The sequence below is a fragment of the Chenopodium quinoa genome, unplaced genomic scaffold (assembly GCF_001683475.1).
Source record: "Chenopodium quinoa cultivar QQ74 unplaced genomic scaffold, ASM168347v1, whole genome shotgun sequence".
NCBI lineage: Eukaryota > Viridiplantae > Streptophyta > Magnoliopsida > Caryophyllales > Amaranthaceae > Chenopodium > Chenopodium quinoa.
In genome coordinates this window covers 459,819-479,139 of record NW_018743381.1, presented here as the reverse complement: position 1 = coordinate 479,139, position 19,321 = coordinate 459,819, and the positions used below count along the sequence as shown (strand labels likewise).

At 32.6% G+C, this 19,321-nt stretch overlaps 4 protein-coding genes across 4 annotated transcripts; 2 read left to right on the top strand and 2 right to left on the bottom strand.

Moving 5' to 3' along the window:
• Positions 1 to 86: 86 nt before the first annotated feature.
• On the top strand, positions 87 to 2,065 carry LOC110738239 (putative UPF0481 protein At3g02645). The gene is made up of 3 exons (XM_021918614.1): positions 87 to 276; positions 481 to 1,327; positions 1,506 to 2,065. The coding sequence occupies exons 2-3, from the start codon at positions 485 to 487 to the stop codon at positions 2,013 to 2,015; spliced, it is 1,353 nt and encodes a 450-aa protein (XP_021774306.1). The 5' UTR covers positions 87 to 276; positions 481 to 484; the 3' UTR covers positions 2,016 to 2,065.
• Positions 2,066 to 2,168: 103 nt separating this feature from the next.
• LOC110738237 lies at positions 2,169 to 10,419 on the bottom strand. The gene is made up of 13 exons (XM_021918612.1): positions 10,024 to 10,419; positions 9,160 to 9,346; positions 8,212 to 8,284; positions 7,536 to 7,683; positions 6,378 to 6,487; positions 5,661 to 5,801; positions 5,436 to 5,577; positions 5,224 to 5,367; positions 4,638 to 4,798; positions 4,473 to 4,547; positions 4,170 to 4,308; positions 3,124 to 3,393; positions 2,169 to 2,857 (listed from the first exon to the last, which is right to left on the bottom strand). The coding sequence occupies exons 1-13, from the start codon at positions 10,300 to 10,302 to the stop codon at positions 2,705 to 2,707; spliced, it is 2,022 nt and encodes a 673-aa protein (XP_021774304.1). The 5' UTR covers positions 10,303 to 10,419; the 3' UTR covers positions 2,169 to 2,704.
• A 1,374-nt stretch (positions 10,420 to 11,793) lies between these two features.
• On the bottom strand, positions 11,794 to 13,530 carry LOC110738194 (NAC domain-containing protein 41-like). Its single transcript, XM_021918566.1, has 4 exons — positions 13,353 to 13,530; positions 12,802 to 12,830; positions 12,398 to 12,670; positions 11,794 to 12,300 (listed from the first exon to the last, which is right to left on the bottom strand). Exons 1-4 carry the CDS (start codon positions 13,528 to 13,530, stop codon positions 11,794 to 11,796), a joined length of 987 nt encoding a protein of 328 aa, XP_021774258.1.
• A 2,488-nt stretch (positions 13,531 to 16,018) lies between these two features.
• LOC110738236 lies at positions 16,019 to 19,117 on the top strand. Its single transcript, XM_021918611.1, has 4 exons — positions 16,019 to 16,567; positions 16,667 to 16,961; positions 17,938 to 18,077; positions 18,416 to 19,117. The coding sequence occupies exons 2-4, from the start codon at positions 16,670 to 16,672 to the stop codon at positions 18,452 to 18,454; spliced, it is 471 nt and encodes a 156-aa protein (XP_021774303.1). The 5' UTR covers positions 16,019 to 16,567; positions 16,667 to 16,669; the 3' UTR covers positions 18,455 to 19,117.
• Positions 19,118 to 19,321: the final 204 nt, after the last annotated feature.

Below are 19,321 nucleotides of genomic sequence, written 5' to 3'. Positions count from 1 at the left end.
CTGTCCAGTTTCTCGTGTAATGGTATTAGTTCTTAGATTGTGTATCAAGTCATCACATTTATCATATCACCCTTTAATCCTTTATATACAGGGTAGCTTGAATGTTCTACGTTAGTTTCCAGCATTCGACTTGGTTGAGATTCGTCCTTTTCCCATTAAAAGAAGTCATCTTAAGATTCCGATCGCTAACATATATATATATGGGTTTCCTGTCCTTTTTTATGCCTGTAAAACTTCTGGTTTTATCTAGCTACCTAAGGTGATCTACATATCCAGGTTAGTTTGCTTGATTATTTTCCTTACCCTTAATGCTTCAAGCTACATGCGAGCATTACCTAATTTATGATCGTGATATGCTTTAAGTGTACTCGAAATTTGCATGATAATGTTCTTAATCTAAAGTTTTAGTTCTTGGATACTTGCATGTATCAATATATGATCTAATTTTAACACTCATAAGTTATTTTTTATGCATGCTAGAGGGATGATGAAGCTCATGGAAGCAGATCATTCTGAGAAACAAGAAAGAAGAGATCAAATCGCGCTTGACATTACACGATTAGAGCCAGTTGATGAAGACCTCACTACTTCCATAAGAGAGAAATTGGAGGCCATTTCATTTCCATGCAGTATATACTATGTCCCAGACAGGTTTTTGACCGGAGAAGATTTCGACAAGTATTATTATCCTCAGATGGTCTCAATCGGTCCCTTTCATCATAATAAAATTCATTTACAACACATGGAAAAACACAAATGGGAGTATCTAAATGCCCTTCTAGGTCGAAATCTTAACTTAGACTCCACTTTAGAATCTTGTGTTAAGGTTGTAAAGGAATTGGAGCCCAAAATTAGAGCATCTTACCAAGGGAATCTTTCAATCCAAAGCGACGAGTTCATACGAATGATTCTTCTTGATGCTTGTTTCATCATTGAGCTCTTCTTAAGGTATGCTATTAGAGGCTTAAGGAGGAGAGATGACCCATTGTTTAGATCACCTGAAAAGTTTCATACTTTGAGGAATGACTTGAGCTTGTTAGAGAACCAAATCCCATTTTTCGTTCTTCAAAAGATTTTTAATGTTGTCCCAATTCACAAGGATGGTTATAGTTCAATTTCCGAGCTTAGTTTAAGGTTTTTCAAACCTTTAATTCCCACAGATGTACAATTATTACAAGAAAAATATAGCTTTGAAGGTAGCTATCATTTGCTTGATTTGATATGGAAATCTTACCTCCCTTCATTTTCAAAAGTCCATTTGGGTAAAAACACTGGCTTTGGCAGAATTCTGCAAAGCGCGTCTGAAGTACAACAATCAGGAATCAAGGTAATTCTTTGAGTTATACATCCAAAATACAAGATCAGGGCAATTTTACTACTAGTATAAAAATCTTCAATTCTATTTATATGTAAATTTTCCCTAGAATACATACACAGATTAGAAATTTACATGTTTTTTTATAAGCAAAGTACTAACATAATCTTTTGTGCCTAAGCTGGAATAGGTAAAAGCAATAGAAGCAGAGAGTATTCTGGATGTGAAATTTGGTAATGGAGTACTTTTCATCCCATGTATGAACATTCATAGTTACATGGCAGCTTTATTTCGGAACCTCGTAGCAATGGAACATTGCCATAGTGAGAAGATGAAGCATATTACATCCTATGTCTTCCTAATGAAAGGCTTAATACAATCACAGAAAGATGTGAAATTATTTTATCGACGACATATTATCTTAAGCTATGTTGGGAAAAAGGATGACCTAGTCAATCTGTTCAAGAATATGTGTGGAAATGTAGACTTAGATAAGTTTTATTATGAGGGGATGTGGGATCAACTTAAGGATTATGGAGGAACTAAATGGGAGGTTTGGTTGTGCAAAATGAAGCGCAAGTATGGGTTGATTCGTTGTAAAGTTTCAAGAGTTACGTTGGGAGTTTCATTTTTATTAGTTGTGTTGGTTGGAATTTTGGTTGTAATACTTTATTTTTTTATTTCTCGTCGCCATCATTAGACATTGTCTAACAAAATTACTTGAATGCATAATAAACAGATTTTATGGGAAATGCATAATAGATGGTGGAATAATTTTAGTAAAAGGATTAATGGTTGTGCAACAAATAGTCAAATATGAATGAAATTGTACATATGAAATATGTCCAAAGGTTTTGAAGGAATTATATACATTACATGTTATACTTAGTTTTAGCGAGTGTTTTAGGTGATCAGTGTAATTTCAAACGCCTCAATTCTTGAAAAAACTATAAAAAATAAATAAATAAAAAAAGAGAGAGACAAAAGTTATAGTCAATACGCTATTAGGCTTATTGTACTGATAATTAGTAGGGAATAAGTGGATAACAAAGGTGTATATGCCAGTTTACCAGGTACCTATTGAGTGTATTGGTCAGCTGATATGACTCAAATCCTTTCCAATATCTACATTCTAATGATTTGGATAGTGATTTTGGAAGCTTTGTAAGTAGTCCAAGTACTGAGACTAAGGAGCTGCTACCCGTAGTTGCTTTACAGAATGAGTCTTTGGCTTTCCATGACTGACATTGCATTTTACAGATTCTGGATACGAAAACATGTTTCATTCATAGCTTCTGCGAAATTATATTTACTGAATGTTTGGAATTATTCGTAAGTAATGTATTGAAGCTCAATGAATTGAGTCAGGACTACAGAGAGATTGAATATTTATAACTTAAGGGCACGCGTGATCTCCCAGGGGACCATGTCATTTTCTGCAGTCACACATTCCTTGAAGATGGTTTCCTGCTGATCACAGTTCACGATTGCTATCATGTATCTTTCGTTCTCCAGTGAACATGGGTAAATAACTTGTTCCTCCTGAATGCCAAGAGTAGCAACAATTAGATGACGATTAAGCTTAATGCTAATATATTGTCTTTCAATGGAAAGTCCTGAAAATTTCTACCACCGGCAACTTTATTTATACCATTAAGCACAAATGTCCCAAAATTTGAGCAAAGGATTCCCAATACTAAGGACAAAATTGAATTGGAATCATTTATTTTAAAAAAACATTCCAATCTTGACAGTAAATAAAACAGGTGTCTTATAAGAAAAGGAGAATAGGTGATGAAGAAGCATACCTCAGGCAATTCATAGAATTCATCTGGAGATATTTGCAGTAGTTCAATCGCATTTTGACCAGTGCACCATGCAAAGACTTTACCACTATCATCAGCCACAGTTATTTTTACATGGAAAGTGCGTCTTGTTTTCATCTCACAGCTGCAGCAACAAAATTCACATTCCACAGAACCACTTGCAGTTGTCTTAACAAAATGACCACAAGTAACGTGTGCCAATCTTGTATTAACATGACAGTAATCAATTTGGTCCAGCCACACCCTGCAAATCTGATCGGTATTGACAGCAGCATGAGAAACAGGGTAAGAGTTCTGAACAATTTAACTTATTATCAGATTTAGTTTGTATCTCGCGAGAAATAAGGTATATTCTCATTCAGGAATCAGTTAAACCTCATCTCACAGTGAGAACGCCCTCCCCCCTCTCTTACTATTGTGGTTAAATCCTACCCAGGTTATATTTTTCACAGCCAATCCTATTCTAAAAGACAGGAAGCAGCCAAATAAAAAAAGGCAATAAAACTGAATTAAAGGTTACAATTGTATTCTTCAAGTATTGTCAGATTTAAGTATGTAGTATAGTGGCTTAAGAATAAAGAATATTAACGATAAGTAAAGTTCCTGTTTAAAGAGTATAGCGAAATTTTACAGGATTGACCAAATAAACCGGGAGAATATATTAGTCAAGAGAAGATAACTTTCTCAGTCACGAGCAAGCACAAAGGTACTACTCCAGAGACTTCACCATTTAAGCTTAGCTAATTCTACACGAGAATACTTTTTGAAAACCCCAAGCTTCAGCTTTGGCTAAAGATGCAAAGGCACTTAGGCAGAGTCTATAAGAGTTAACAGCTCCAGATCTTAGTTTTAACCAGAAACAAAAATGTAGTATAGCAGAGACAAAGACAAATTTAACCAGTCATAGGCTATGCTACCAACATGCAAGTGCAATTATCGAACTTATGAATGCTATCTAGCATTAAATCACTTAAAAAACACATAATCAGCCAGGTGATACAAAAGATACCAACTTGTGAAAGACATACATGTGTACCAGTATTCTGCCTTGAAATATCAGCAAGATAAGATGGCTTGTGGAGACAAGATGAGTTCAGGATTGCAGGCAAGCAACTTAAGTTGACAAAGGAAGTTCCAGGAGCATTTTCAAACCATCGCGCTTCTAGACTGTCAAAGAAACTTGATATATTACAATCTGAGGTGAGGCTGTACAAAATTTTATATTACATTACTTGAACCAGATTACAAGAACTGGTCAGAGAAATCAATAGCAAATGAAGATAAAAAGTTATGTGCATATTAATAATCATTGGAAAAAGTGGAGAGCTCACCCCTTGTGTTTTGTCTTGGCGCATGTCAAACCAGAGATGTACACAGTGTGACCAAGACTCAATCTCCCTAAAGACCTGAAGATCATAATTGAATAAATCAACAAACAAATTGATTCTCTAACGAGGAGACATTTTTCAAAACTTCAAATTGTCTATAAGTAATACCAAGATTCATTAAAATGCAGCTTCACACAAATAGCTCCTGTTGGATCTTGAATCTTCATAGTAAAGATAGATTTTGCAGTATTTGCTTCTCGAGAGATGTCCATAACTGCACCGTAGATGCTAATGCCAGTCATCTTCTCATGCAGATCAACAATAAAAGACTGCAAGACTGAACAAGTAAGACATTGGTGAAGATTAAGAATATTAAATACATTAATATATAGTTACATTTACAGCAGAGGACTACACAAATGCACAATACAGGCAAGCAATTAGACAATCATGTTGTGTGATATCAGTCTCCTTCAATTACAAGATTAATTTATTAATGTGTATCTAACAGGGCATTGAATTTTTTTTGTCAAGTGCATCAGTAGATGGCTAGGTGGGCAGACCAACAACGTTTATTTTGCATAATAACAGTCTTAATAGAATTTTAAGAAAAGCATAATGCTGTTGACTTGTCAAGGTTACAAAAATGGAAATTGTATCTGTAAATTACAAGATTATAGGGTAAATGTCAACATAATTACACATCTATTACTCAAATTATTTAAAAGAGAACTAATATCTAGAGACAACTCACCTGAAAAGGATAATTGCTGAAATCAACTGAGCCTTGAGAATCACATGGCAGAGTCATTTGAGAGGCTTTAGGGCCTTGAGTAGGACATGAAGCTGTAGCTAGCCTTGATCCTCGTAATCGATTTGGAGTCAATCCTAGACATATCTAAGCCCAGAGACATCACTTATTCTGTTCTTCCTGAAATATAGTGCTGTAAAAGAAATAAAAAGTACCTGTTCCTCTTGCCGAACAAATGGAACTAGATATAACTGAGTTGCACTGCCATATTCAAGACAAACACTTCCACATGTCTCCACATCACTCTCCGAAGAACTACCAATGAATGGTCTATCAATTGCAAGCATACTTTTAACACTGCACAAATGATGTACTATTAGTATAACTAGTAACAAAACACTAATGCCAGAAACAAAGAAGCTAGAACAGGAGAGTTATACCTAAAGAGATTAGCCAGCGCAACTTGCTCACCCCATAATAGAAAGCTCATCTCAGAGTTGTCATTATCAACTAACTTAATCTGCTTCCTCTGTATACCACCAAACTTCTCCAAATTTTCAAGAGGCCCTATCGATTCTATCCTATATACAGTATGAGAGTCTTAGAAAAAGGAGCTAACAAAGCCAGATTAATGCAAACCACAGCCAAATTTAGCGAGCTGATGTCAGATGGGATGTTGCCCAACCCAATTAAAAAAATCTAACCAACATAATTTCAACTAGAATTGACATGTTACCGACATTAGTCATCCATGCACAAACAATTCTATGCAATAAACTGATGCAAGGGGGAGGGTCTCTTTAGGCAATCTTAAGGAAAAAAATCTACATACAGAGAAAATTACGGACAGGGAAAGCATGCTAAATATTGTTTTATCCTATTTATTTGGGAGAGAATAAGCCTCTCAAAAGCTTCTGTTTATCAATTTATCTTATGCAATATTCAAACTCTTAATTCAAACCTGTTTTTATACATTATTCCTTATCTCTAATTCGTCCAAGCTATTTTAGATCATAGCATAAATATAAGAATTTACCAGGGGAATAAAATTTGCTAAAATTCCTATTTGCACACTGGGTTTATGGGGATTTGTTTTGGGGCACAGGATGTATTTACAACCAAAGTTACAGTCACCAAATCCAAGAATGTTCTTTTACCTGGCATATAATGAATAAGATACCCCTTCATTAGCACCATCAAGAGAAATAGAGGAGAATGAGTCTGTACAAAATTGAGCACCCAGTAGCATGGCATCATCGTCTTGCTCCTACAATAATGCAATATTTAGCCAAAGCATGTTATCTTACAAGTTCCTTGGCTCAGAGATACACATGTCTAAATACATAATTTGAACTGGCTGGACATACCTCAAACTAACACCAAGGAATCAAAAAATAGTATATAATCAAGCAGGACTACTCTTATTCAGTTATTACGAGACAAACAAGAGAAACAACAAGGACCTGTGGCATATCTAGCAAAGAAATCATGGCAGTATCTATTTGCATAGCCTAAAGCCCTAAACTTCCAGGAGCCACAATCAATTACATCTTTTTTTACAATTTTGCATATATCTTTATCTTAACTGATTTATCCTTTTATATATAAATCTCACAGATCAACTCCATTTCCTCTCAGCTCCAATGTACCAAACAATTCAACAATGTACTTACATTGTTCATGTATATGTGGTAGTCATACATTTTTGCTCATAAAATTCCGATACAGAAATTTATTAATGACAGCTTACAGAAAGAAGATATGGCTGAACAAAATTTCACAGCTGTTCTTCAAAAGACCTTACCACTTCTCAACATACTCTAAGTATGCCAGCACTAATTTACAGAAGACAGGTATTTAATTTCTGTGCCAATAAGCCTTAATTATTCTACATGGACTAAAAATTATAATTATGTAGTGGATATGCACTTCTATTCCCATTTTACAAGATCAAGTGAAGGGAGAAACATGAAACTTGGGTAAGGAGACTCAAAAGAAGCAGTTATGTAAAGGAGGTATTTGATGATACAAGAACAGCTACAGATTGAATGGGAATAGTGTTCAAAAATAGTTATTCTTTCCTACTCTTATATAAGAAAATCAACAAAATTAGAAACTTGTAAGATGCAATAGTTGTATGAGACAGTCTAGCCATGTATTCAGCACTTGGAATTATTATGTCAAAATCTCAAAATGCTTGTTTCAGAAAAGGCAGTATCTAGCTCTGGTAGCCAAAAAAAGTCATCACAGCTTTAACATGTCAACATCACAAGAGAATCAATCATCAAAACAGAGCTCAGAGCTCAATTGATTACCTCATCCAACAGAATCACCAGATATTCTGTTGGCAAAAGTCGAGGATGGCCAGAACCTTCATTAGCACTTCGAAGATAGCACCCTGTGAGAAACACTTCCCTCCCTTTCCTTAAAATTCCATTTTGAGGAGATGCCAGATCATAATACCTGCAATATGTTGTACCAAAGGTTTCAAATCCATTACCAATGTGACAAACTTTATTCTATTATGTCAAAAATGTATACATTTCAGTAGAGGATATTTGATAATGGATTAATAGGTGTGAAGTGACTTGATGTATGAAGTAAACATGTAGCAAGACTGCATTCCTTTGTACCTTAATCAAACTTAACACACCAACAGCATACTTGGCATGGTCATGGGGATTAAAGACCTATTCTTTTCACCTAAAGAAATAAGTTTCAGGTCTAACAAGTTAACCTCTAGGTTATAATTTCTGATGTCTAAGGCTAACAAGTCCACATAAGTTCAATTCAGGCTTAAAATATAGGTGAATTTTAGTTTAAGAAAATTATATATTCAGATAAGTTCAAATGTGTTCAATCCACACTTTACAAGTTCTGGTGGAAGTCTTCTTCACAAAGACTGAATACTAAACATAATACAAGACAGTTGGCTAGAAGAGAATGATGCGATAGCAAATTTCTGATAGTTAACATGTTATAGATCTGTACCTTCTGTGGAGATAAAGATCAATAGTATTTGAGCTCCAAAAATCACCCAGAGTAATCATGTTGATCTTTGTTCCTGAAAAAGGTAGACATTTATACGTTATGTTACTCCAACTTCAATCCACCTTTAGTACCTGTGTCAAAAAAATTGAAGCTTGGACATAGGAATTACACTTCAACACTTCATTTATTTAGGACTAAAATCATGCAAAATTTTCATAAAAAGGTCACGCCTGACACTTCTAGTCTACTTTGAGTAACACAGTCTATACATAGTTATCCAATGTAGAGGAACACATAAGTGAGAATGTGAGATTTAGTCTGTCCTCCACACTATATCATTTATTCTCCCTTTTTTCTCCTTCAATACCTCCCTCGAGTTTAAGAAAACCAAAAGTTTTCAAGACAAACATGGACAAACATATTAGACAACCCCAAAGATAAGATATCAGAGAAGAAATATTTCTTACCACAATTTGGAAGTTATCTGGTTCATTATAATTAAATATTCTATCAATATTTCCAACAAAACTCAAGCTCTCACCTAAAGGGACTCCAAGTTGGTTAAACATGCATAACTTTTCTAATAAAACTAAACTTGCGAAGAGGTAGTTTCCATGGATTCTTAATAAACAATGCATCCATATCATTTGCCCACTGCCCTTAGAAAAAGAAAGAGAAGGATAATTTACTAAAGCATTCAATCAAGTTCTTCATAATTCAGAGCTGAAATTTCCCACTAGTTATTCTTCAAGTCCTCACTGTGAGAGTGTGAGCAGGTAAGCAATACGTATTTGACCACGGAAAAATTGAATAAACTCTTATAACTTTATCATGAAACCTAAACTATAAAAGATTCATAATGGTGAGATTCACAGAAACATCTTCATCAAAACATAAGTAACTTGTGATCATCGGCATAAATAAACCCTAAATCAATAAACTACCAACCTGGGAGAACAAAGGTATCAACAACCACAGCTTCTAAAACACTATTCAGAGACAAAAAATTCTTCTCATATATTGTATCAATTGTAACTGTATTCGGCAGCTTAGATCTCTTATGTTTCTTCTTCAGTTGGTTGATGCAATCAGGCCTTTTTGTAGGCGCACTTGTTTTTCTCTGTTCATTCCATGCCTGCCAACTCCAATCAACCAAAGACACAAACTACAATTAATCAACCACTCGTCACATTTAGCCACCTATATAATTTTAAGCATTTTGCACTTAATCATGTTATCAAATTTTCAATCTTAATCTAAAGCACCTGATTCATATCAATTTTGTAATAGAACCAAAAAAAAATTAAAAATATGCAATTGAATTGATTGAAAGTTGCCATACTTCTTAGATTAATTCATCAAACCTAGACTGCAATAAACATGAAATTACACAAATTAATAGAATTCGAAAGTACAAATGTTGAAATAATTGAAATTGCAGGACACCTCAAATAATTTCATCAAACCTAGCCTACAATAAACTTGAAATTCTACAAATTAGAAGAAAATGAAAATTTTAAAAAAAAAAAATGTGATATGATTGAAACTGCAGGATACCTTAGATTAATTCATCAAACCTAAACTACAATAAACTTGAAGTTCCACAAATTAAAACAAAATGAAAATAAAAATATGTCAAAATGATTGAAACACACCTTAAATTAATTCATCAAACCTAGACTACAAAAAAAATGTCAAAATAATTGGAAATCGCAGAGACCTTAGATTAATTCATCAAACCTAAAGTACAATAAAATTGAAATTCAACAAATTAGAAGAAAATGAGATAAAAACAGAAAATAAAATGTTGACCTGAGAAAGTTCAGAGAGAAGAATGGCGGCGGTAACACCACTGGAATACGAAATGCAAGTCTTGAGTACACGAGAAGCAATCCAACTCCAACCAGGACCTTCTCTTTCTCTCTCCTCAGTGTCGGGAGTAGGTTCATCGTCTTCGTCGACATCGTTGAGTGGAGGAGAGAGAATGGAGCTTGCGTAATTGATGAATTCGATGAATGGATCGATGTCGTCTTGTTGCTGCTGCTGATGATCTTCGAGCTCGTCGTCTAAATCCATGGCGGAAGAATCCATTGAAGGTTTGGAAATGGAGGATTGTGTAACTGTTGTTTGAAGCAAGGAACAAGATTTTGGAGTTTCGGCAGCCGTAAGAAAGTGTTGGGTTTGCGCGGGAAAATAATAGCTTAGGTCATTGTGTATTTGTTAATTTGTGGCCTTGTAGGAAAACCATATTTAATACGAAGTATTTTTTATTTATGCGGAGTACGTAATAATAAGGGTAAGTTTACATTTATTAAATTAAAATGAACTAAATTGAATTGATTGGAGCTGAGATTAAGCTGAAGTGAACAGGTTCTAAATATAGTCTTGTGAATACGGAGTATATAATATTTGAATCGTCTCAGTTAATAGTTTATTAATATTTAATTAATATTATTTATTTTTACATATTGATAATTAAAGATATATACTAATTGAAATTATTTTTAAAGTGAAGAAGAGAACTGAGCATATGACTAATAGTAGGACCCATTACTATTTTACAAGTACTCCACATTTTTGTTTATTTTTTTTTTATCAAAGGAAGGAAAAATTTGCCAATTGCAGCCATTTGAACTTTGTACTTTGTAAATTGCTGTCATTTAAAAAAAAAATCAAATTGCAGCCCATAACTATTATAAATTGTAAATTACAACCTAATTCAATATTTCATCGGTTTGTGTGTCGAAAAATTTTCAGTTAAGGTTGTAGTAGCCATTTTAAAAAATTGCAAACCAAACCGCACTTTAATGTGGTTTGCGGTTGTTATATTTTATTTTTATTAAAAAATATAAAAGAATTAAAATATATTATTAGTGCCAAACCAAATCAAACCAAACCAAACCGCACTTTAATGTGGTTTGCCAATTATATTTTAATGTGCTTATTTTTCACTATTATTAGTTAATTGAAGGTTAAAAAAAGAGTTTAATATTTGGATTATAAATTAATAATTACAAAATAACATAAAACTTTTGTTTTTAAAAAATAATTATAATTATAAAAAAATATACTGGTTAAATCGTAAATTACACCGCATTTTACGCCGTGATTTGGTGTGGTTTGATTAGAAGTGCGGTTTGGAAAAAATACAAAGTGCACCGTGAACACTAATCACATGTTCATAGACATTTACTTTAACAAAAACCTTACTATTCAATTTAAGGCAATTAAATACGACTTACATTACATAATTAAATTAATTAGGAATTCCCTCGAGGGGAGGGCTTACACGATAAGTTTTGCCACCTTTTCTTTTTTCATTTTTTTTTTCTTACAGATATTTTTATGTTTTTGGTTGGAAAACTTGATGAAAAATACTTAGTATTAGTCAGATTGTAAAAATTATATGCCATGAACTCTATTAAAAGGTTAATTTCTTATATGCCATTAACTCTATCAAAAGGTTAAATTCTTATATGCCATTAACTCTAAAAAAATTTATAACCACCAAAAATCTACTAAGGTAAGGGTGTCTAAGACTAATAAATAAAAAATAAAAATAAAAATAAAAAAATCTAACGATCAATATGCTGTGAAATCTATTTGGTCCAATAATACATCGGTCATTATCTTGTCATAAAAACTATCAAAATCCGGCACGATATCCTGAAGACCAGCATAGATGGAGTTATTCAGACCATCATTGTCGGAGCTGATGAGGTCGTTATTGCTACTAACCAAGCCATCATTGTCGTAGCTGATGAGGTTGCTGCCGTTAACCATGCCGTCATAATTGTCATAGCTGATGAGGTTGTTGTTGTTGTTAACCAAACCATTATTATTATTTTCGTAGCTGATGACGTTGTTGCTGTTAACCAACTCATAATCATAACCTACAAATTGGTAATTGTTGTTGGTGACAGAGGAGGGGTTCGAGCTAGTGTTGGAGAATTGTTGATTGTTAATTTCTTGTTCGTGGCTATCGATGTTTTCCTCCTCCACTTCTTTATTTTCTTCTTTAACTTGTACATCTTTTATTTCTTTTTTGGCTCCTCTATTGTAGTAGATTCTACATAGCACATAATCCAACTGTATCTCATCCAAAAAAAAAAAAAAACAATTAGAATATATATATTATCTCCGTTAATTTTTAGTTGCAACAAAGAAACGATATTATTACACGTACCCTCATACTAGTATTGGTATCTTGTTGATGATCTCGTTTCCTCTTAGGTATTAATTTGGGTTGATCAGGGACTCGTAACTCTAGCATATGCCAGTGCGTCTTATGATTATTATTCTTTTTCTTATCCTTTTTGTTATTGTTAGATTTTCCCTTGAAATACACCAATGATCTTTGGTGTCCGATCAATGTACCATCATCGTCTTTGATTGGGTGGTCTTTTCCGGTGGCTTTCCAAAACCCATCGCCGGCTTTTCGGTCAGGACGACTCCCGTTCTGGTATTTTTTATTCCGTGATGTGAAAAAATACCAACTTTTACTTTTTCCTTTTCCTTATGGATTGAATCTGGCTGCAAGGGTTAAATTACAAAAACAAATTACTCTAAACTAAAAAAGTCATCATATACGATCCTAAATGATAGTCTAATTGCAATATCTGAAAAAGAAAAATACATGCTTATGACAAGTAGGTTTTTAATTTATTTTTATTTTTTATAACCCTAATCCGAGTAATTTACTTAAATTCAAAAACCCTGATTATGCTAGGGTTACTCGGTCAAGGGATACTTAGTCATGGGTTACTCGGTCAGGGAATACTTAGTTAAGGGTTACTAGGTCATCAAGATTTATTCGGTCAGGGTTTACTTGTGTGTCAGCCGGCCACAATGTAATCGTGTAGCGAAAACGCATTGAATATGTATTACTACCTCCGGTCCAAATTACTCGCAACTTTGGAATATTTTATGTCTCACAAATAATACCCCAAAGTTACGAATAATTTGGACCGGAAGTAGTATATGATAAATTTTAATTTATAAAAAGACTGCTAAAAAGTAAGAATACGAAAGATTAATAATTACATCCAAACAACAAAGAATAGAGTAAATATGCTTTTGTGATTTTAGTTATTTTCGGCTAGCATAAAAAAAAAACGTATTAGTAGGGCAATTGTACGTACCAGTGAGATCTTCAGGACCGTAGACGTTGATATTGTCAAGTTTGTGTATTGGATTCAGAGGCAAATCAAATCCATTGATCTTGGGTTTGAGATAATGAGTGATTAGTTCTTTATTATAAGGCTCAAATCTGTAGCCCGGTGGAAGGTTAACGAAAGATTCTCCACGTTTTTCTTCCATTGTATATCTTAGAGGTTTAGAGAAACAAACTTACGTTGTTGATGAGTTAATAATAATTGCGATAATCAAAATTTACTATTATAATTTGTCTTCACTTCGTTTTCACTTTTATAACCTTTGGCCATGCAACGTGAATTTGATGAAATTTGATACGGAGTATAATTCTATAGATAATAGGATAAGATATAGTTAAATATATATCATTAACTAACCGTGTGTAAAAAAAAAAAAAAAAAAAAAAAAAAAAAAAAAAAAAAAAACCTAACCAACTAACCGAGTATAATATCTATTACTAGTTGAATTTTGTACAAATTCTATCTAATACTAGTATGTAATTTACAATAGGCCCGCTTGTTCAAAATTATCCGCAAAAATTTGATAATTTGATCTACAATTGATCCGAAATTTCGGAAATTGGATGCGGATAATTCGATCCACAATCAATTTGAAATTTTGGAAATTGGATGTGGATTTGGATATTAATTTTAAAATATTTGGATATCCGATTTGATATCCGAAATATAAAGGCTGAAATAGTGAAATATATATAAATTTTTTTTAATTTTTCATATAAAACGAATCATGTTTTATTCACTTATAATAATATACTCCCTCCGTTTATATTTTTGATTCCACCATTAGGACTTTTACACTATTCACTTAATCTTCTTTAACCATCATTTGTGATTTATCCATTAGAAAAAATATAGTCACGTGGGATCTAGTTAGATTTGTCTTGAAATCTTCTTTTCAAATATCAAATTTTTATAATTTTTGCAAAAGTATAATTAAAGATAATAACAGCTAAAGTAATGCATTGGCAAGCGTGAAATCCCTCATAATGCAATAAAAAAAGAGTATTAATATTCTTAATATATTGATGATAATTTTAATTACAAAAAGACTATTATTTTTCCCGTACAAAAAAAAAATTAGTATATAAGGTGTACAACTTAGCAATTAAAAAGATAAAGTTATAAATTTAGAAAATAATTATAATCTAATATATATATAAATAAAGTAGGCATTTTTTGAGAGCATTGGGAGCGCCACATAAGAAAAGGTATATTTTCGATCAATCAAAAATTAGATTTTTATTTTATTTTAGAATTAAAAAAATCACTCGCCACCTAAACAAAAGTGACGAATGAAATTTTAAATTTTTGCCATGTAGGTAAAAACGACGAATAGTAATTTATTAGGATTTTAATTATTTAAGAACACTCAATTTTATCATTTTTATTTGTTACAAAACTAAATATTATCTTTAGATATTCGGATTTATATTATTTAAAAAACTAAAAATTATATTTTGATATTTAAAAAATATAAACTATCATTTGATGTTAATGGTTTTATGTAAATATCTAATGATATGATACTTTCATACAAAATTTTAAAACTTATAATGCAAGAAAAAAATTAAGAGATCACCAAAAAAAATATTTATATACAGAATGTATATAAAAATTCGTGCATCGCACGCCACATAAGCAAACGTAATATTTTGACCAATGAAAAATTAGATTTATAATTAATTTAGAATTTTAATTTCCAGTCGCCATTTAAGAAAAAATTAACAAATGAAATTTGAGAATTGAAAACAAAAAATAGTAATTTAATATTTAAATTATGAAAAAAAAACAAAAATTATCTTTTATATTATCTTTTACATTATGATTTATATTATTTTAACAAATAATTAGAAATTAAAAATATATTTGGATTTAATGATTTTATCTAACTATCCCATGAATGAGATGATACTATTTATTTCAATTTATATATTCAAGTTCTATATACGTAAAATTTGAATAAGAATAATTTAAAACTTAGCAAAATATTTTACCTTAAATTAATGTTAAAATAATAGAATAGAAAATAAAAACAAAAAAAATTAAGATATTACAAAAAAATATACAAAATGAAATATTTAAAAACCGTGCATCGCATGGGCTTACATCTAGTCAATTTTAATTAATACTTCGTATTGGATAATGGATATCCAGAAATTTTCAGATGGGATTTAGATATTAATTTTTGATATCGGAGTATATATTCAGATATCTAACGGGTAGGGTAAAATATATCATGAATATGGGCCTGTTCACATTTACTTAATTTCAGTTCAGTTAAGCTCCAATCAGTTCAGTTCAGTTCAGCTCTTAATTTCCCTCTCTCATAAAATATTCATTTCAGCTTAGTTCAGTTCAGTTCAGCTCCAATCAGTTCAGTTCAGTAAATGTGAACAAGCCCTATATTTAGTTCCTCAGCATTTAAAACTACTCTAATACAGTAATAATTTTTTAAAAAATGTCTTAAAAAAGTCATCTGTATAAAGCCCTTTACAAATTAAATATGAAGTATAATTGTATAATTACCATGATATGGATACGGATACGGATACGAAGCACAAAAAATAATACTTGTGCAAATCAATACTCCTTCGTATTTAAACAATTTTTTTTACTTTTTTTTTTTTGAAGGGACAATTTTATTTTACTTACTTCCTCCGTTTTCTTTAAATTGGCACGTTTCTTTAGTCACGTTTACCAACGCACAACTTCAACTATTTATATCTTTAATACCGATAAGCAAAAATTATGAAAATTTGATATTTTAAAAATATATATCGTGATGAATTTAATAAGATCCCGCAGGAGTACATGACTATATTTTTCATTATGTATAAATCACAAAACAAGGTCAAATGAAAGTGTGTAAGTAGCACTAAAGTAAAAAACGTGTCAACTAAAAAACGGAGGTAGAATTTATTTTTTCCAACCAAAAAAAAAAACTCCTTATTTAAACGAAATACTCCGTTTTGGCGCCAACCATGATTCATTCTCCACAACAACATTGAGAAGCTGGTGCCTGAAAACAGAGAAAAACGGCAAAGATTAAAACCCTTAGTTTCGAACATTATCATTTATTCTTCAACAATCCTTTAATTTCTTCATCTTTCAACTTCGACCAACTCAATCACATTCTTTACATTCATGGATTCTATAGACTTACTCGCCGAAATCGCCGTAAGGTATAAATTATAATCACACCCTTCTCCCTCAAATCACTTGTTTGTTGTTTAATGGATTATTTATTGTGTTTGAAATTATTGAGTATGCTTTTTTTGTAGGAGATGATTTTGGAAGCATTGGATGCAATTGATGAGTTCATTAATCCTCATCGTTCAACTTTGAATGAAACCCAGATTTCTACCAACAATGATGTTTGTCTTAGTATTGATCAAGTTACTGCTGATCTTGATGCCCTTCAATGGCATGATTTCAACGATGACGACGACAATGACGATGACAATGAAGGTGGAAATATGGAGATAGTTGAGTACAAGAGGAAGAGGAAAGAGTTTAACCCAGTTCATTTGAAGAAGCCCAGGTCTAAGATTAAGACCCACAAGAGGAACAATATCAGTGAGATTTCTTTATTTATCTGATCTGCTTGTTTTTAATATTATGGGTTTGTTTTGAGGTTTGCCTGCTAGGTGTTTGTTAAAATGTCCGAATGAAAATCCACATGTTCGTTGTAGTATAATTGAGGGAAGCATTTTGTGCAGGAATTTCAGGGTTTTTGCTTGTCCACTACTCCATATGTTTGTAGAAATGTCCAAGTTAAAACACACATATTCTCTTGAATGATTTAAAGGAGCATGTTACACTTGATTCTATAAATTAATGACTATTTCTGCGACTCGATTCTCATATTCTCATGTTACACTTGAGGAGCATGTTACTCAAATATGTACTCTTGTGATAAGTCATAAGGAAATAAAATGTGTCTATGTAACATGTCAATAATAGTTCTTCATATAAATTGATCTGCACATTTGATTTCAGCGAGCCTAGTCTATCTAACTTTCAATTGGAATAGACTTTATATCTGTCTTCCCTTATTCTAGTAATCGGCTTCTTCAGCACCATGAGCAAGCCTCAGATCATCAGGGAATACAATGCAGATGCTTGAGTAGAATTGTGCAGTAGGTTCTAATAAGAATGTCTCCATATTCAGTGATATGACGGGTGACCCTTTATGTAGGATCAGATTCTGTCCTGTTCACATTATGTTGGTGTATGAGGCTAAAAGAAAATTTAACTTGTTGAACTCAATATTATCTCTGTTCTCAACTTTAGCTGCATAACTTTTATGTTGGGTTCCCTATGTCACGCTTTCTAGTAGGTTGGGCTACGGGGGCTCCCTAATGCAAATTTCACTTGTTTATTAATTAGCCAAAAAAAGTTGTGTGCTACTAATTTGCTTCTTGCCTTATAGAGTGTCTTCTTCCTTAGCTTCGTAACAGGAATTTTAAATTTCTACCAGGGAAAGAGCATTTTTCTTTTCCTAACTTGACTACGTATAGATCATTCATATGTGCTTCAAACTGGACAACAGGTCGCAGAGATCAAGATAGAAAAGCTTGGGGAGCTTGTTGGAGTAGTCCGAGGGTGCATAAAAGAAGTGGGGTTTGGTCTCAGGAGATCAAATTTGAAGATGGGATACATACTTGGCCTTCAAGTCTCTCCAAGACACTGGTACTTCCTTTATCCCACTCTTTGTAATTATTACTGTACTAATTGTTGTACCATCACTGTAATGCCTGTTGCACAAGAATTTAGTGTTCGTTATAGTACAAAACTACAGATGTTATGGATGAACTAGATACTCCTATTAATCCTCTTCAATAACTAATTACCACAGCTCTGTTTTAGGTATGATTCTTGAATCATCTTTTCCATAGTGATTGAATTAATTTGACTTAAAACAGATGGTATGCTTCCATAGTGATTCTATTAATTTGACACATTGCTCTTGGTCTAGAATTCTGTAGGCGTATTTACCCTTTTATCCTGTTCGTATTTGGCACTTACAGGCATATGGGAATTGGACTCAACCTGATGAATGCAATTGAAGAATGGCTCGCAAATTATGGTGCAGAGTATGTATACCTAGCTACCGAGGAGAGCAATGTTGCTTCTAGAAATCTGTTTACCCTAAAAATGCCACTAGTATTGATTTCTATGCTTATATATGTTCTTATGGAAATATAAATATAGAGAAGTTGCACGTCAGCCAAGCTGTTTCTGTTATAAAATCGGCTCAAAATGCAAAGACTTTTATCCAAATGATACTGAAATAATCTTTAGTGGTAATCCAAGCCTCGGAAGATGGGCATGTTATTTCATAATTTCAATGATGAGGGTTGGGAAGGTCTGCATATCAAGGATCACAATACAGACACTACAGAGCCGAGGTCCTGGATAATTTTCAGCATATGGAATAGCCGTGAGGTTTACAAGCTTCAAATTCAAAGGTGTAGTCATCAATTTCAGTCCTTTCTATATGCAGCCTTAAGCCATGCTCTTGAATTCTAGACAAGAGGCTAGGATTTAGTTCATATTTTAATGCCATAGGCCATGTCTCTTATTATTGGACCTTCCAGTTAGTTACACTGTCATTGCCAGAAAGTTGCTATTGAATGAATTGATCCATTACAAACTCTATCTTATTTTATTTGGTTTTTTTTTTTTTTTTGTCTGTTTGGACTGACTTAGCTTAGATTTAAATCTATACTAAAATAAAATTGCAACAAAAAATTTATTCTCATGGAATTATGGAAATGATGTATTAAGGGACCGGGCAATCACATGCTTCATACTCTGTTTTCTGTATAAATGTAAAGTAATTAGGCAAATTCATTCCATTAAATGGAAATTGGCTGGAAAATATTTGCTAGAAATTTTGTGGTCACAATATCACATCATTTAAAAAGTCACAA

Bases quoted from the DNA above. Each gene is read 5' to 3' on its own strand.
- LOC110738236 (XM_021918611.1), top strand. From the start codon at position 16,670: ATGATTTTGGAAGCATTGGATGCAATTGATGAGTTCATTAATCCTCAT. The intron at 16,962-17,937 runs GTGAGATTTCTT...ACTGGACAACAG, and splicing joins CCACAAGAGGAACAATATCA to GTCGCAGAGATCAAGATAGA. The intron at 18,078-18,415 runs GTACTTCCTTTA...TGGCACTTACAG, and splicing joins CAAGTCTCTCCAAGACACTG to GCATATGGGAATTGGACTCA.
- LOC110738239 (XM_021918614.1), top strand. From the start codon at position 485: ATGATGAAGCTCATGGAAGCAGATCATTCTGAGAAACAAGAAAGAAGA. The intron at 1,328-1,505 runs GTAATTCTTTGA...AAGCTGGAATAG, and splicing joins TACAACAATCAGGAATCAAG to GTAAAAGCAATAGAAGCAGA.
- LOC110738194 (XM_021918566.1), bottom strand. From the start codon at position 13,530: ATGGAAGAAAAACGTGGAGAATCTTTCGTTAACCTTCCACCGGGCTAC. The intron at 12,831-13,352 runs GTACGTACAATT...TTTCTTTTTCAG, and splicing joins CGGTCCTGAAGATCTCACTG to ATATTGCAATTAGACTATCA. The intron at 12,301-12,397 runs GTACGTGTAATA...GATGAGATACAG, and splicing joins ATACCAATACTAGTATGAGG to TTGGATTATGTGCTATGTAG.
- LOC110738237 (XM_021918612.1), bottom strand. From the start codon at position 10,302: ATGGATTCTTCCGCCATGGATTTAGACGACGAGCTCGAAGATCATCAG. The intron at 7,684-8,211 runs GTACAGATCTAT...AACATATTGCAG, and splicing joins GATCTTTATCTCCACAGAAG to GTATTATGATCTGGCATCTC. The intron at 4,548-4,637 runs GTATTACTTATA...TATGATCTTCAG, and splicing joins CTGCATTTTAATGAATCTTG to GTCTTTAGGGAGATTGAGTC.